Below are 18151 nucleotides of genomic sequence, written 5' to 3'. Positions count from 1 at the left end.
AAACCAAACTAGACCTGAGTCTGATAGATATGTGCTCCAAGGATGAAGAAGCTGCAAGTTGTTAACACTTAACACATAAGCATGTTAAACTTCTGCCAAAGTCAATACACCTGAACGCACACCGTATCTTCACAGATCACATTTTGTTTTGCAACCCGCTTTGAGGTTTTTGCCCTCTGTTTTATATGTACATATAAATAATACATACATATATATAAAGACTTATCTCCAAAAACACACACGCACAGAGATACCTGCGTATGTAAAATAGACACTGATTACAAATAAGACACAAAGATTGCCAAGAATTTAGAGATGTATTTGTCAAGATTCCTGTCGATCCACGCCCTTTGGGTTACAGTGTCGTCAGTGATGCAGCACTACCCTTTGGTGTGGGGACATTATGATGTGTGCAAGACTCAGATTTACACAGAAGAAGGGAAAGTATGGGATTACATGGCCTGTCAGCCGGAATCCACGGACATGACAAAGTATCTGAAAGTGAAACTCGATCCTCCGGATATTACCTGTGGAGATCCTCCTGAGTCCTTCTGTGCAATGGTGAGACGCAGCTTTTGAGTTAAACATTTCAGATAAATGCGGCTGAATCACATAGGCAAACAAAGGTGGTGTGAAGACTTTACCCCTGCTGAGCTGAGACTACAGGTGGAGATGCATGGTCACAGGCTAGCTTGGCTCGAGGTAGAATTGCAATGTGCACAGTATGAACGCTGCCTTAGAACTTCCTTCTTCCCCCCCCCCCATAGATTAGGGTGTCACTGGGGCAGGGCTAGTGTGTATGTATTACTAAATGAAAAGTCCAATGGAAGGTTCAAGTTCTAAGCAGTGGTTGGGGTATATGATTAAGTGAGATGTATTATAATTTTAAAACAAGAACCTATTGGCAAGGCAGCTTTAAAGTGTAAAGGTTTTTTTCTTCCACATGGATAAGGCCAGACCCAGACTGAATATTACAGGATGAGGTTGATCTCAACAGCTGTGAGCAAATCAGGCAGTTGTGGTGACTTGGAAGTCTCTGGTTGAAGGAAGAAGGATTAAAGGCTCTTGAGAAACTTCTCCAGGAAAATCTAGTTTGCCCAACTCATGCTGCCCCTTATTATTTAAAAAAAAATCACAGCTTTCTGTGGGTATTTTAATCAGATGGTAGGTTGAAAGTGTACGTATTGGGAATTAATGACCCAAGATAAACAAAAAATTCAGGTCTTTTCCTTTTAGTAAGCAGTGTTATAGCATTTGGTATTTTTGTGATGTACCTAAGTCTTTTCCTGGGTGAAAAATTATATACCGAGTGAAGAGGAAGCATTGGAGTAGCATGGTGAATTGCTTCTAAAGACATAGCTCAAAACAAGCTGATGGCCTATTGAGAAAGAGACTGGAGAGTAAAAAGGTGCTGGAGAGTCTGCTAAAGAGTCAGTGTGCTCATTTGGTTTATGTTATTGTTATTTTATTATTATTATTATTATTGGTGGTGGTGGTATTTATTTGGTATAAGCACTGCAATCCTATCCTTCTCCATAAAATAGATATAATCGTGTGGCAGGTTTTAATGGTATTCTTCTCTGACTTTATTGTCTTGAAACTGGCCTGGTATTTTCAAGATAGTGAAACTATTAATCAAAGTAGCATCTGCTCATATTCTCCAGTGAGTTAAATTAGCATAAGACCATCTTAGACGGAGCCCTATAGGAAAGGTTTTGTAAGGAGAAACGATTGTGGGCAACAATGAGTATTTTCACCTAAAAAGCTCAGGGCTTGCCATTTTTCAGAGGTGCCATTGGGGACTGGTTTGAATTATAGTCTACACTTGATTTTTGTGGAGAGGGAGATGAAGAAGTTGGCTATGAGGTGCCACTGTAAGAAAAGTGCTGTGAAAAACTAAATATTTCAAGGAGAGGAGCCTCTCTCTGAGAAACAGGTATGTACTTCACATTTTAGAAGCTACAGGCTTCCGGAAGGAACTTCTCAAACATGTGAAGAAAACTGTAATAAATCTATAAAGGAAGGATATTTGTTAGCTTTGTAATAAGTTCTCCTGAAAGGTCAGATTTAAGACCTCATTAAAAATCTGGGGTGAAAATTGCTCTTCGGGAGATAGGATATGCAGAGGCCAAGTTGTTGGCCAAATCTTCATGTTATTAAGGGCACTGGAGCTCTATAGATTGCTTTCCACGACATTTGGAACAGCAAGCTTCATTGGAATTGTTTAATAATTTACAGATCAAAGTAAAATAGCAAATCTCCATTTTTCTGAGTGGTATGGGTCCTAAGTGGTACGGCCTCAGAGTGATTTGTATGTGCGGTGTCCCTGGAACTCAGCCTCGGGCTGGAGAATAGGAGTTCTGCTCTCGTCCATCTTGTTAAAATGGTTCACTTGGCATGGCGCCTACAGAGTGTTTCTTTCTCCCATCCTAAGCAGCCCAGGGTCACGTTGCCAAATAGCTCAATGCCTGTCTTTCACAGAGATGTAATCTAAGATCCAACAAGCCATCTCTCACCAATCTATTGCCTAAGTGATGTAGTCAAATAAGAAACATAAAATTAACATGCTATTTTTTCAGCTTGGCTCCAGGGCCATAATATGTATACTTGATCACAGGACAGCCTTTCTTGAATTCATTAAAAAAATTTTCCTTTATTTTTAATTTTCCACCATTTTCTTTGTTTTCTTTTAAGTAGTTGTAGTTGTACAGAGGTGTTTCCACTGATCATGTCAGTTTATAAGGACCATCACTCTCCCTGTGTGTCTTTTAAAAAGCCTGCAACAGGCTATGATGCAGGAATTCGGAAGACTTTAGTGGCTTTAGATATGTCATCAGGCGAATATCAGGTTGTGAGATACTATGTATCAGTCTTTAATTTGGATTCCTTAAAATGTATATGATTGGCATGACAGATTAAATCACCTCTCTTTTAAATGTATACTTTGCAATTATTTGTAAGCATATTATGAGCCAAGTCAATGATAATGGCCTAATTTAGCAACACTTTCTCCCTGCAGTTTTGGATTTTCCATAAAACTCCTCAGCATAAGGGTTCCTGACACTAGGCTGTAAAACTGTCTTGGGATGCTAGCATATCAGGTGCTCCTTAGCCCAAGTTCTAATGGAGATCCATAAAGTCATTTTGCTATGACTTACACATCCGTTTCTGCTCCCTCGAAGTCATTATGGCCTATTACATCAGGGGAGCTGCCAATTAAGCACACTTGCTACATAGCCCCTATATGTAAATGCTTTCTGCATTGGGTCTCACTAGCTCAGCTAGCGAGACCCTGATTAACCATGACCATAGGGATTCTGACCACCTAGAAGATGTTGGATCATGGAAATATCCTGCAATTCCCAGAGCTGAATTATCTAATAGAAAGTTGAAGTGCAGTGGCATTGGGTTAACAAGCCAGGGATGTTGCCTTTATTTGAATATAGACTGAAAGGTGAGGAGAGGAAAAGGATCAAGTGACTCCATTGAATAATAGAACTCTGAATAACGTATTTAGTAGATATTTGATGTTAAGTAGTATACAATTGTTTTTATAGTAATCATACAAGCATTTATAAACATTAGTTTAGGGCTAATTTTGTCCTCTGTACTTAGAATAGCAGGGTAGGGACAATATAAAAACATGTCCATACATATCTGAACTGTCTACATTGGAAACTATATTTTTTTCTTAATTAAATGCAACCATTTGCATTGATAATGGCTAAAACAATTATTTTTTTTATTAAGGGGAAAGGACCTATAGAATGAGGTAGAACTAACCACTTGTGGTTTTTAGGCTGGAATAATGTATTTCTGTAGCTCCTATCCTTCAATCGCATGACAAGATTCAGATAGCACAGCATTATTGTCAGGAAGTACAGGTCATCAAGTGACAATGATTTGTTTCAATCTACATAAAGAGCAGACCAGATGATCTGAACCCTTGTGTAATGCTCAAGTGACAGCACAAAGCAATCACTTGTTCTTCGTGTTTAGACAAACTTAGTTGTCATTTCTCTGTGCAATATACCACAGTAGCTTCAACATGGCAAGATTAACTGCAGTTACCTCTAGCCTGAAGCTAATTTTTCAGGACACCTTGCACAGAAACTTCAAGAAAGATGCTTTAAGACAGAAGTCACGTGCATTTATACAATTTATGGAGCAGAAATGCTGGTGACTGGGGGAATGGAAGCCTTTGGTGTTGCCATGGATTTCAGAGCCAATCACAACTAAATCAGGAAACAAAGAATATTAAAAAGTCTTTTGTGCATACAATTTTGGCATAATGTTATGAGGCAGGCCTTCCAAATTTCCCTTGGAGACTTCCGGCCTCATTAATGCAGCATACCTTTAATTACAAGTAGACTCATATTACTAAAACAAAAAAAGTGGAGAAAATAAAAGTACTCTAAGGTGTACTTAGCCACACTCTCATTATATTTACTGAAATAATTAAAAGAAAGGGTATAATTTTTCTAAATAGAATGTCCAAATTTGAAATGCAAATGTATTTTCTTTGGGAAATTTACTCATGTGTGCTTAGATGCTTGATAGGCAGTTATTCAACTACCTTAGCAGATCTATTAATGATCATTTCCTATTGTGCTATTTCTACATAGACTCCTATTAAGAAAAATTATGGAATGAGTGCAAGCAATGTGGATAGAGCATATTCCATTCAGTTTGAATGGAATTATGAAAGTTGTAAAAAACCTTTGACTTTTATAATTTCAGAGGACTCTATGGGGCAGGAAGATAGGACTTCCAGTCTCAGGGCTATCTATGACTTCAGTTTCTTAGCTCACACCATCTCAGCTTGCCATTTGGTGGTTCTCAGATGCCCTCCAAGAAATTAATTTGATAAACTCAATTACATTTTCAATGACAAGGGATTAATATCAATTTCCCCAAACTGGAAATGACATTGACTTATAAAATAATTGGATAATCTTAAAAATACACTGTTCACCTGAAACATAATTCAGTAAATGAACGAAGTGTTAATAACAGTAGCATATTGCAATTGAACTGACTTATTCCTTAATTATGCAGAATGTTTTTTAAGCCTGTTCTTTTATGTTAACACTTCATGGTCATTAGTTCATTATTTAGACTTATTTTCTTAGAAAGAAGGTGAATTCACATTTGTCATGAATCGAGTTTCACAGAAATCAATCTTTCTGACTGATGGCATAATCAAGTAAATCCTTGTTGATGAGTTTACAGAGCTCTTTTGTATCTGTGACATCAGGTTGAAAGTGATCTGCTTGCTTTTGCAATCTGGGAGCATGCAGGCTTATTTCCTAGTGCTTCCGATTAGGACCTGCAGACATCTCCAGGAAACTTAGGAGAGCAATCTGATTAGAAGAAGCTGCTGGATTTGGATTAAAGTTGCATGGTTTTGTCAGACACTTGTGTCTCACACCTGTTTCCTAGCTATGTGGAAGGCTGAGATCTGAGGATCACAGGTCAATGTCAACCCAGGCAGGAAAGTCTGTGAGATCATAATCTCCATTTAACCAGGAAAAAGCTGGAAAAGGAGGCATGGCTCAAGTGGAAGAGTACCAACCTTGAGTGAAAAAGCTAAGGTACAATGTCTAGGCCCTGAGTTCAAGTTTCTGTAACTGGCGTAACCGTACATACACACAAAGTTGCATGGTATAAAAGGAGAATTTGTGGGAGGGAGCTGATAGTTTATAGCAGGAGTAACCAAACTTAAAATGACCTTATATCTCTTATTGTTCCCTATTAACCTTCCATCTATGCATAAGGGCTCTTGTACTGTTGGGCTGAAGCTTCACATGTTATTCTAGACAACTGTGTGTAGAGTGAAGTGGACAGTTCTTATGCAAAACCCTGGTGATTGGGAGTGAGAACCAAATCAATTTAACAAAATGGGTAAATAGGGATAGAGGCTGACCCATTGTAACAATGAGATGTATAAGACACTATGTTGAAAACGAACTTTACCATTTAGGCAGGCGTGGTGGGGGTAGGGATGGGGGTTGGGGGGAGGGGGGAGTACAGTTGTGGAGGTGGGAGGGAAGGGAGGGTAGGGGAAATCAAAGGAGGAGGTAACAATGCTTGATAGGAAATGTACTCATTACCTTGCTCATGTAACTGTAACCCCCCTCCGCACAGTATTTTTACAATACAAAACGTATTTTTAAAAAATGATGGCTGCTGCTACACTATAAAAGAGTTCTGAGCATAATGAATGCAGAGTAGCGCTTACCCAGGGAAAGAGTTCAGAAGAAAAGTACCGGCAGCACTCGGAAGTTTTCAAGGCAAACATTATCTTATAGCATGTCCAAGGACTACTTGGAAAATACGATTCTGTTGCTAAGTGCTTAAGATTAAGTGGTATCAGAAAAAGTGAGGAACGATTGCCTAGTAGCACTTCAGTGACAGTCAGGTGACCTGGTAAGGGTTTGGGGGTGTAGCTGAGGAGGTGGGAGAAAGGGATGGTAGGGGAAAAACAAAGGAGGAGGCAACAATGCTGGACAAGAAATCTACTCATTACCTTGCTCATGTAACTGTAACCCCTCCGTACAGTATTTTCACAACAAAAAACTTGATGAAAAAAAAGGAGAAGAGCTTTTTTATTTTTAATATATTTTATTGTTATTAGGGTGCTGAACACAGAGGCTTCCATTTCACACAATTCAGGTAGAACAGCTTCTTAAATCTAGCAAGATGGAAGGGAAACAAAAACATATAGAACTTAACAGACAGACAGACAGACAGACACACTTCTTAATTTAGGTGATGCTTAAATATACCAAGTGAGGGAAATATAGCTCCTGAATGATTTAGAGCTGGAGCTCTAAATTAGCAAAGATTAGCAAACACATAAAAAAAACTGGGGAGTTTTAAATGCAGAACTTGGGACACCAAATAATGAAGTTCCACCTTGTGAAAGAGCTCTTTAAGTTCCCACTTTTAGGTACCTAATAATAATGGTGATCACTTGTATCACTTGAACGGGATAAGGAGCAATGTCCTAGGAGTCTGAGGTCTGTCTATACTGTTATGGGGTCTCCTGGAAATATTCTCTAGACTTTTGGGGAGCATGCTTTGGCTCTGGTTTTCTTTTTCTCCTCTGGGTTTTAGGACAATTTCTTGATCCTCTGATTTTGGAGACTAGAGTTATCACCCCAGATTTCACCTCATCTCTCCCAGGATAAGAAGAAGATTTTTTTAATTGTTTGTTTGTTTGAAATAATCTTCTTTTCTCTGCTTATGCTGACTCCAATCATCGTTATAGGCCCTAATTCAAACAAACAAAAAGAATCCCTTCAATATCAGCTAGTGTCATGCACTTGATCTTTTAAATCTTCTGCTCTGTTTATATTTCTATGTATATATGTATGTATGTGCGTATGTGTGTGTGCGTGTATGTATCTCTATCATCTATCTCTAAGTAGTTATTTATATACCTAGATAGATATAAAATGGAGATGCCTAAATAGATAAGATGATGGATCTATGATAGATAAATAGATAAATAAATGTTCGATAGATAATAAATAGTTGGCCAAAAGATGATAGTTGGTAAATAAATAGTAGTCCTGTCTATATACTTAATTATATACAACTTACTGTATCCCATTGTCTTATGCACTCACATAATGCATTTGTTTCTTCTGACCCTTGTGCTGGATTACCAGTCTTGTAGTGTGAAGGCATCACCACACTTGATGTATGCTATGAATTCAACAGAGACTAATCTTTATAGAATGCTTATATCTCACAGCATTTAATGTCCTCAGATTACCAATCGTATCCTGGCTTTATCGAATTAATTGTTCAGTGGACTGCATATAACATTTGATTGCCAGACTGTTTTCCATTCTTGAGAACTTTTCCATTAATAAAATGTCTATAGATCTTTTGTAAAGTAAGACACAACTAGAACATTCTAGCTTCTAAATTTGGGTAGTTCATGATAATGTACCCAAAAGAGAGATTGAAGAAGTCAAGCACTTCTGTGAGGTCTGAGATGGAAACTACTCATCTATCTAGGTTATGTATAAGGATATTTTTATTCATAATTGAATCTTTTTTTGGGGGGGTCCGGTCGTGGGGCCTGAACTCTGGGCCTGGGCACTGTCCCTCACCCTCTTCAGCTCAAGGCTAGCACTCTACCACTTGAGCCATAGCGCCACTTCCGGCTTTTTTTCTTTTTGCTTATGTGGTGCTGAGGAATCGAACCCAGGGTCTCAGGCATGCAAGGCAAGCGCTCTACCACTGAGCCACCTTCCCAGCCCCACAAATAGTTTTTTTTTTTGCCTGTTGTTTCTATTTACTACTATCTTTCCTTCGGTTATTTATAATTTTAATAGATATAAACATTTAGTTAAGTAACTTTTTCAGGTTTTGTCTTCCCACTTTGACATCCTGATGTTTCCTTGTGGGTGTGATTCTTTCTACTGGGTACTGATAAGATGACGTCACAGCAGGGCTCTGGTCTTTAATAACTCATAATCAGATCCTTTTCCCTTCACCTCCAACTGCTGCATTATATAAACATGTCTCTCACCTATTGAACTCATCATGTGGTCTTAAGTTGAAAGTAAAGGGAAGCAATGTACTCCTGTATCCTCTAGAACAGAATTGTCCATGAATAGAATAATACTCAGTGTATCAGACATGGGTTAAGAGATGCCCTTGAGGTTAGCCAGATCTTTCTCTATTCGCTTTTCTCTTTGTGGCCTGGACTTGAATTGTGGAGGAGGAAGAAAAACAACTTGGGTTACATGGCAAAGTATATACATTCATTGGGAACAAAATGCCGGAGATAAGAAAATTATACCTTCTAAGCTACATCTATGGCTTTAAGACTTACTTTAAATTGACCCACAATGATAAATACATCTTACTTTGGCATTAAGTAAACATACACTCATCCATACCCATAGCCAGAACAAAAGCTTCACAAAATAATGCTTATCTTTTCTAAGTGCTAGATTCTCTGATACTTTTCTTCCTTTATATTCTCTTCTGTTGTTTAACAAATAGTTGAAAATTATATACTAGATATGATCCACAAATTACATATAGCAGTTTTTGAAACTGTATAAATAGAATTTGCAAGAATAAGAAAGCACAGTACAAATCTTTATATATCTTTCTTCAACTTGTCATTGTGTGTGTGTGTGTGTGTGTGTGTGTGTGTGTGTGTGTGTTAGTCCTAGGTCTTGAACTTGGGACCTGGGCACTGTCCTGAGCTTTTGTATTTAAGGCTAGTGCTCTACAACTTGAGCTACAGCTCTACCTCTGAGGTCTTGGAGAATTAAATGGAGATAAAAGTTTCACAGACTTTCCTGCCAAGGCTGGCTTGCTACTCAGACTGAATGGCATGGATTACAGGCATGAGCCACTGGTGGGTGCCCAGCGACAAAATGTTTTTGAGATATACTATATTGTATGGATATTTATTCAGCCAGTCTTCTGTTTATTGATATCTAAAGGCTCTTAACCTGTGGTCCCCACCAAAGAGATAGGTTACAATGTGTGTGTGTGTGTGTGTGTGTGTGTGTGTGTGTGTGTGTGTATAGATATATATACGAACAAGTTAAAAAAAATTTTGGGGTCTGGTCGTGGGGCCTGAACTCTGGGCCTGGGCACTATCCTTCAGCTCTTCAGCTCAAAGCTAGCACTCTACCACTTGAGCCACAGTGCCACTTCTGGCTTTTTTCTTTTTGCTTATGTGGTGCTGAGGAATCAAACCCAGGGTCTCAGGCATGCAAGGCAAGCGCTCTACCACTGAGCCACCTTCCCAGCCCAAGTTAAAATTTTTGAGTCATCGAGATTCTCCTGATCTCTGCTTCCCAAGCAGATAGGATTACAGGTGGGAGCCAACATGTCTGGCCACATTTTATTTTTATTAAGGAAGAATTTATTTGTTTCTTGTGAAAGTTGATTTATAATGCTTCTTGGTTATTTAAATTTTATTATTTCTATTATTTACTCCATAAATTTTTGATCCTGTTTCTAATTATTGTACAGAATGCACCATTTTCAAAAGATGTGTGTGTATGCATATATGTAAATTTGAGCCTTGTCACAAACTCTATTTTTTTTGTTAGTTTAATTATGAGCATCCTTTTTTTGCCTGAAAAATAGATCTTTCTTTAGAGACTTTTCCAAATTCTTTATTTTGTGAAAATGTCAGGTGTCTTGCCCTGGATTTTGGTGACAGGGAATCCCAGAAAAGCTATATCTGAGAGCCTTTATCTATATATTTTGCTCCCTTCACAAAGTTGTTATTTACTCTTAAGCAAAGCAGCTGTTTTTTTGTTTTATTTTGTTTTTTGTTCTACTGAGAATTGGTATTTCCAGAAACAATTGTATCCTAAAACATATTGTTTGAATAGAGCTGCTAATGGGAAATGTGCTTTGGTTTTCATTCAGCAGTTTCTCATCTGCCATGTTTAAATTTTAGAATCCCTTCTTTTACAATAAGAGAAAGTGGTAAAAGTTGTTTTGCAAGCTTAATATTGGAAAAGAAGCTACTGCAGTTGGCAGGTTGTAAGTTTCTCCTGATCTTGCTAGATATAGATTCCCAGAGAATCCTCTCCATGAAAAAAAAATTAAAGATGAGAGCTAAAGAAGAAACTAGAATTGGTTTTCACTCTTTGACCTGCTTTGAAGCTGACTTCTAAAATATTAAATGAAGAACTGAGCTGGGTATTGCTCCAGTACAAAGAAACTGCCCTTTTGTTCTAGAAGGTTGATGCCCATTGAGGTCTAGCTTCTGACATTACTATCAGGTCATGTCTGTACAGTGATTTTCTACAACCCAAGCGACTTTCTATTTCTTTCCTGTTGATTCCTTTCCTTGTTGAAAACAACAAAACAAAGAAATCAAATACACTTCCAAACAAGTTCCAAGCATGGTATAAAAGTTAATCTTGAGTTTCAGCAACATACGCATAGTCCTTCTATATTGATTTATAGGAGAGAAGGAAGGATTAATACTTGGGTTGGAAAGACCTGACAAGCGTGAAAGATGTAAAAATGAAAGACTGTTCAAGAAAAAAATAATTCTATGTTTTCATTTTTTTTCTTTGGTTGGTACTACGGGTTTGAACTCAGAGCTTTTTGCTTGCTAGGCAGGAACTTTACCACTTGAACCATGCATGCCCCCATTCATTGAGTTTTTAATCAATCAGGTCTTGATCTCAGTTCTCCTCTTCTACACTTCTAGCATACCATACTCAACTTATTGGTTAAAATGGAATGTCACTAAGTTTTTTCCTGGGCTGGTCTTGAACCACAATCCTCCTGATCTCTACCTCCTGAGTAGGTGGCTTTACAAGACAGAACCATCATGCCCAGTGAGATTTTACATTTCAAAGAAAGAAGTTTTCACAGGTAGATAGATACCAGAAGAAATGAAGGTATGATGTGTAAAACTAAAATCTGCCTAGCAGACACAGACAGCTTGGATATGTAGGCTGTAGAAAGGTTTACCAGAAATCATCAGCCTTTAGAAAATGACATTTGATTGTCATGGATTGCCTTGTGGAGTCAGGTGAACTGAGGTCACTCATCTTGTAGACCAGCTACGGGTTCTCTAATAGGGGAGGAGTCAATCTGCATGGCCGGCGCAGGTTCCAGAAGAGGGCATGCGCATGACAGAGAAGAAATGAGCTGGGAGCATATGTGGGAACCTAAGATGGTGGATGCATGGACCATTTCATGTGGACTTTTGTTTTGCAAGTTAGAATACTCTTCTATGAGGCAGGGTGGTGTATTTCCATCAGAATTCTGTTACAGAGCTCATAATAATGTCTTATTTGGCCATCACAGAGACTGTAGGACTGATGCTTTCTGCTGTGTGTGTGTGTGTGTGTGTGTGTGTGTGTACTAGGAATTGTGCTGTATTTTTACACATACTACTGGTAGCTGACATCTTGGTAGAACTCATATGGTAGTAAAACTTGACCCATGTGGGTCCTTGTAACATTCAAACCTATCATTAGCTCTGGCCAACGTGTGAAGTAACTGAGATACGAGGCTAAGTAATTTTCTGAGTGGTGGGAAGAGAATTAAACCAGGTAATCTGACTCCCATGCACTACTCCTCTTCTTTCTTCATTTTATTTGAAGCTTGTGTGATCAAACCATTGCAAGCAGCTGTTTTTTAATCACATATTTTATTTTGACCAAACTATGATTTTGTTATTTTAAAAGCCTTTTATCTGTAATAACTTCAGGGAATTGGATTCTGTAAACAGTGTGTAGAATGTTGAAAATATACATTAGATGACGTCTTGTCTTTATTCAGGGATAAGAGAACCAATTGGTTGTGCTGGTTCCCATTCTGGCTTTCTTTGCCATTAACGTATTCATAAAAATGGAAATAAGCTCTTTGAAATGGTAGCGAGCTGAGTATAGATTGTAGTCACCATCTCCAACCAGAAAAAGAAGTCAGCAACTGTTGACTAGTTAGCAAAAGTCATATTGTTGTGGGTGTGTGTTGAGAAAGTAGTTAGCGTGATGCTTTTGTTTTGTTTTTGTTTTTCACAGAGTCAATAGAAACTGTGATCACTGAGCCAACTGCCTACTTGGTGTTTTTCCTTAGACACCAAGACTACTAAGTGTTTAAAATTTGACAAACTTTACATTATAAGTATGTCCAAATCAGCTCTGTATTTAGCTTCTCTCCAAATTAGGTCTGCATTTAGTCTTTCACATATCCACAAATGCAACTTATATCCGTCTAGTAAGCTGCTCAAGATAAAACAATCCAGAAACCCTCCTTAACTTCTCCATGTCCCACACAACACATACCAGCCTGTCCTATTAGTAAAATCTTCATAATGCATTCCAAACCACGTTTTTATCTTCTCTACTGCTGCCAACCAGGTCCCAGCCAACTTCCTCTCCAGGCCTGAGCCTCTACTGTTTCCTAATCAGTGTTCTTAATTCCTCTTCTTACATATTATCATGGTCATTTGCTCAATGCAGTACAATGTATGATATGTGAAGATATGAGTGTCATTTTAGGTACATTTCTGTGGTTGGACTTCATGTCTGCAGGTTGTATGTTTTTATTTTTTATTTTTTTCTCGGTCCTGGGGCTTAAACTCTGGGCCTGGGCACTGTCCCTCAACTCTTTAGCTCTCTACCACTTGAGCCGCAGCACCACTTCCAGTTTTCTGAGTGGTTTATTGGAGATAAGAATCTCATGGACTTTTCCTGTCTGGGTTGGCTTTGAACCGCAATCCTCAGATCTCAGTCTTCTGAGTAGCTAAGGATTCAGCCTACCCTGGACCATGGCTAGGGTGAATAGTGAAGCAATGAATATGGTCGTGGCTTGGCTGTATCCTGATTTGTAAACTTTTGGATAAATGTCAGAGAATGGTATTGCTGGATCGTAGGATAGTTCTATGTTTAGTTTTTTGAAGACTCTCTAAACTGCATTCTAGAGTGGTTAAATAGGTTTACATTCCCACTGACATTCATGCCATCATCTGTTATTGTTTGTATTCTTGATGATGGCCATTCTAACTGGACTGGAAATCTCACTGTTGTTTTGATTTTTTTATGGCCAAAGATGTTGAGCATTTCTTTATATGTCAATTGGCAATTTATACTTCTGAGAAGTCTTCTTTTTGCCAGTCCCGGGGCTTGAATTTAGGGCCTGGGCATTGTCCCTGAGGTTCTTTTGCTCAAGGCTAGCACTCTACCACTTGAGCCACAACACTATTTCCGGCTTTTTCTGTTTATGTGGTCCTGAGGAACTGAATCAGGGCTTCAAGCACGCTAGGCAAGCGCTGTACCACTAAGTCACATTCCCAGCCCCTCTAAGAAGTCTTTATTTAGCTCTGCCCATTTATGAATTGGTTGTTGATTCTTTGAGGGTTTATTTTCTTGAATTCTTTGTATATTCTATGTGTTAGGCCATTGTCTGGCATATAGCTAGCAAAGGTATTCTTCCATTCTGTAGGCTGTCATTTTAGCTTCTTAACTATGTTCGTTGCCATGCAGAAAGTTGTTAGTTTGCTGTCCCTTTCTGTCAATTCTCTTTCATTTGCTGATCCCCTGGAACTTTATTGAGACGTTATAATGTTTCCCCTACTCCTTCCTGTAATAGTTTCAAGGCTTCATGTCTTACATTGAAATCTTTGATTCATTTTTGAATTGATATTAGTAGAGGGTAACAGATACGGATCCAATTTTATTTCTTGCATGTGAATATCCAGTTTTTCAATACCATTTGTTGAAGAGGCTGTCTTTTTTCCATCCTATGTTTTTGGCTCCCTTATCAGATATTAGATGGCTGTAGGTCTTGGGTTTATTTTTGGATTTTCTATTTTGTAGCACTGGTCCCCGGGCCTCCACTACCAAGATGTTTTCATTACTCTACTTTTATATTAGAGTTTGAAGTCTTGAATGGTTATACCTCTGGCACTACATTTTTGCTCAGGATTGTTTTTCTGATTCTAAGCCTTTTGTGGTTCTATACGAATTTTTCAATTGTTCTCTCTATTATGGTGAAGAATGACATTGGTATTTTGATATGTGTTGAATTTAATTAGTAGGTTTCCTTAGGGGTAGTATTGCTATTTTAGTGATATTAATTCTGCCAATCCAGGGACATGGGAAGTCTTTCTGCTTCCTAATGTCTTCTTCAATTTCTTTCTTTAAAATTTTATAGCTTTTATTGAAGAGGACCTTTCCTTCCTTGGTTAGGTAGATTCTTAGGTATTTTTTTGAGACTATTGCAAATGAAGTTGCCTTCCTGATTTCACTCTTGATCTTTTCACAGAAAAGCTACTGATTTTTGTGGACTGATTTTATACCCTGCTACTTTGCCAAAGTTATTTTATCAGCTCTAGGAGCTTGGTGTCTCTAGGATCCTTTAGAAATATGATCATGTCATCTGAAAATAAGGATAGTTTTACTTCTTTCTCTCCTATTTGGATTCCCTTTATATATTTCTCTTGGTTATTGTTATTCTCTGGCTAAGAATTCCACTATATTAAAAAAGAGAAGAGAAGGTGGACATCCTTGTCTTGTTCCTGAGAAACTTCAGTTACCTGACTACATAGATCAACTGGATCTAACAGACATCTACAGAGTATTTCACCCAGCATCTGCACAGTATACATTCTTCTCAGTAAACCACAAAACATTCTCCAAAACAGAATTTAGTCTAAGTCATAAAGCAAGTCTTAGGAAATTTAAGACAATTGAAATTACCTTTGGTATCCTGTCAGATCATAATGGAATAAAATTAGAGGCTGGCAGCAACAGACACACAGAAAACACTGAAACTCATGGAAACTGAACAACAAAGTATTGATCAGACAATCATCTAGGACTTAAGAAGGGCAATTCAAAAGTTTCTAGAATGCAATATGAATGAACATACAAGATACCAGAACCTTTGGGACCCAGCTAAGACTGTACTAAGAGGAAAGTATATAGCTGTGAGCTCCTATATCAATAAATTATAGAAATCTCAAACTGATACACTAATATTATACCACAAGCTCCCAGAAAAACAAGAACAAACCAGCAAACAGAAAGAAGTAATGATTAGATCAGAAATTAATGGTAAATAATGCTGACATAAACAGTTGTGCTGGTAGCTTTAGTATGGTCTTGTTTGTGATCATTCGGGTAAATGCCCAAAAGTGGGATTGCTGGGTCAAAGGGGAGCTCTATATGAAGTCTTTTGAGGAACCTCCATACTGCTTTCCAAAGTGGTTGAACAAGTTTACACTCCCACCAATAATGTAGTAGGGTTCCCTTCTGGCCACATCACCTCCAGGATCTGTTGTTGTTAGAGTTCTTGATTTTTGCCATTCTAATTGGGGTGAAGTGGTATCTCAAAGTTGTTTTGATTTGCATTTCTTTTATGGCTAGGGAGGTTGAACATTTCTCCAGATGCCCCTCAGTAGATGAATGGATCAAGAAAATGTGGTATATATACACAATGGAATTCTATGCCTCCATCAGAAAGAATGACAATGCCCCATTTGTTAGGAAATGGAAATACTTGGAATAAAAATGTTAACTGAAGTGAGCCAGACTCAAAGAAACATAGGTCCCATGGTATCCCTTATTTGCAATAACTAGTATATGTCTAGGATAAGCAGAAACGGTCAGATAAGTTGATGTTAGGCAAAATGAACCCCAACATAAAGACAAAAGTGTTTTTTTCTTGCTATTGTTTCTAACATATTTATAAGATGATTTCTTCCTTGCTCTGTATGTCCCTCCCCCATGGTATAACCCCTGCTTTCACTGTATTTGATGTTAGTATAATTTGTGGAGGGGAAGGGGAAAAATGAATTGTTTAAATAGGGATACAGGTGGACCCATTGCAACAATGAGATGTACAAGATGTTATATTGAAAAATGAATTTTACAACTTTGGGGGGGCATGGTGGGATGGGAGGGCAGTGATGGGAAGGGGAAACAAAGGAAGAGGTAACAATGCTTGATGAGAAATGTACTCATTACCTTGCCCATGTAATTGTAACCCCTCTGTACTGTATTTTCACAATAAAAAATTTTGAGAAAAAAGAAATTAATGGGCTAGACACTGACATAAACATGCAAAGACTCAACAAAACAAAAAGCTGGTTCTTTGAATACCTTAACAAAGTTAATAAGCCCTTAGTAAATCTCATCAGAAGAAGAAATCACCCAAATAACCAGTTAAACCAGAGATGATAAAGGAGACATCACAGCAGATATGAGTAAAATTCAGAATATTATGGGGGATACTTTGCAAACTTTTATGCACACAAACAGGAAAACCTGTCAGAAATGGATGCATTCTTACATCGCAAAACTATGTACGAAAACTGAGCCAAGCGAATATAAACCACTTAAACAGATCTGTAACAAGTAATGAAATTGAAATGGTAAAAAGATTTCCCAACAAAGAAAAGTTAGGTCTTGATGATTTAAGAGCAGAATTCTATAAGACCTTTTAGGCAGAACTGACACCAATACTCCTCAAACTCTTCCATGAAATAGGAAGAGAGAAAAGAAGGAATTACTAGCAGATTCATTCTATAAAGCCAGAATCACACTTATCCCCAAACCAGATAGAGACTTAATTTAAAAAAGGCTATAGACCACTCTCTTGGATGAACATGGATACAAAACTCCTAAATAAAATACTTACCAACTGAATTCAACAAAACAAAAAACAAACAAAAAAAACATATCATACACTATGATCAAGCAGTATTCATCCCAGGGATGCAAGACTAGTTCAATATATATAAATCAATATATGTAATATATCTTATTAAGAGAACCAAAGACATGGATCAAATGATCATCGCAATAGATACAGAAAAAGCCTTTGACAGGATCCAACATCCTTTAATGATAAAAGCTCAGAAGAAGGCTAGGAATAGATGGAACATAGTGAAGGCTGTTTATGACAAATCTACAGCCAACATAATTCTACATGGTAAAAAAGCTAAAACTATCTTGTCTTAAGCTCATCTTTATCCATCCCCAGAGCTTGCTTGCGTTCTTCTTTGTCCTGTTTACAGGGGTGACATTAAAACTACTTAGCACCTAGAACAGTACACACAACCAATCAGAAGAGATGCCAAGGTTTATTCTCTACCTTGCAACTAAACAACAGTTCAATCATGTCGTATACTTGCTCATTTATTTATATAGCTTTTCCTTCTAGAATAAATGTCCCAAAGAACGAGAACTATGTATTTTGTCTGCTGATAGTAGGTTTTTAACCTTTGTTGAATGTCAGAGATTTGTTAATTTGATCATACTTCTGTATCTATCTATCCATTTATTAGTATTACTGAGATTTGCTATATGCAAGCAATCAATTACATGCATCAACCCTTCCCGTCCCTTTTTGCTTTGGTTAGTCATGTTTACATAGTCTTTGGGATAAATTAGATATGCTAGAAGTCCTCAATCTTTAAGGTCCTTCATCTTGAAGAAAATTGTAGATATTTTCTTTAATTTTTAAGTTAGAAACTTTAAGTTCAAAAGCAATATCATGAATATATGTACAAACACCACTTGGAATTAATGGTGACATATCTTTTCTCCTGTGACCTCGTCTATTGCTTACATCCTTCCTGTAGATGAAACTGATGACTTGAATTTGGTTTTCCTTCTTTTCTAGG

At 37.7% G+C, this 18151-nt stretch overlaps 1 protein-coding gene across 6 annotated transcripts in view; it reads left to right on the top strand.

Annotated features, from left to right (window-relative positions):
* Positions 1-315: 315 nt before the first annotated feature.
* The window catches only part of Ntng1 (netrin G1), a 335480-nt gene continuing 317644 nt past the window's right edge, over positions 316-18151 (top strand). For all 6 annotated transcript variants that reach the window (XM_013031871.1, XM_013031868.1, XM_013031867.1 and 3 more), the window contains exon 1: positions 316-561. In XM_013031871.1, coding sequence (XP_012887325.1) covers positions 316-561 — 246 coding nt within the window. The remainder of the gene's footprint in view (positions 562-18151) is intronic.

The sequence above is a fragment of the Dipodomys ordii genome, unplaced genomic scaffold, assembly GCF_000151885.1.
Source record: "Dipodomys ordii isolate 6190 unplaced genomic scaffold, Dord_2.0 Scaffold146, whole genome shotgun sequence".
NCBI lineage: Eukaryota > Metazoa > Chordata > Mammalia > Rodentia > Heteromyidae > Dipodomys > Dipodomys ordii.
Note: the sequence above shows the minus strand (reverse complement) of the source record. Positions and strands in the feature narration are given on the sequence as shown.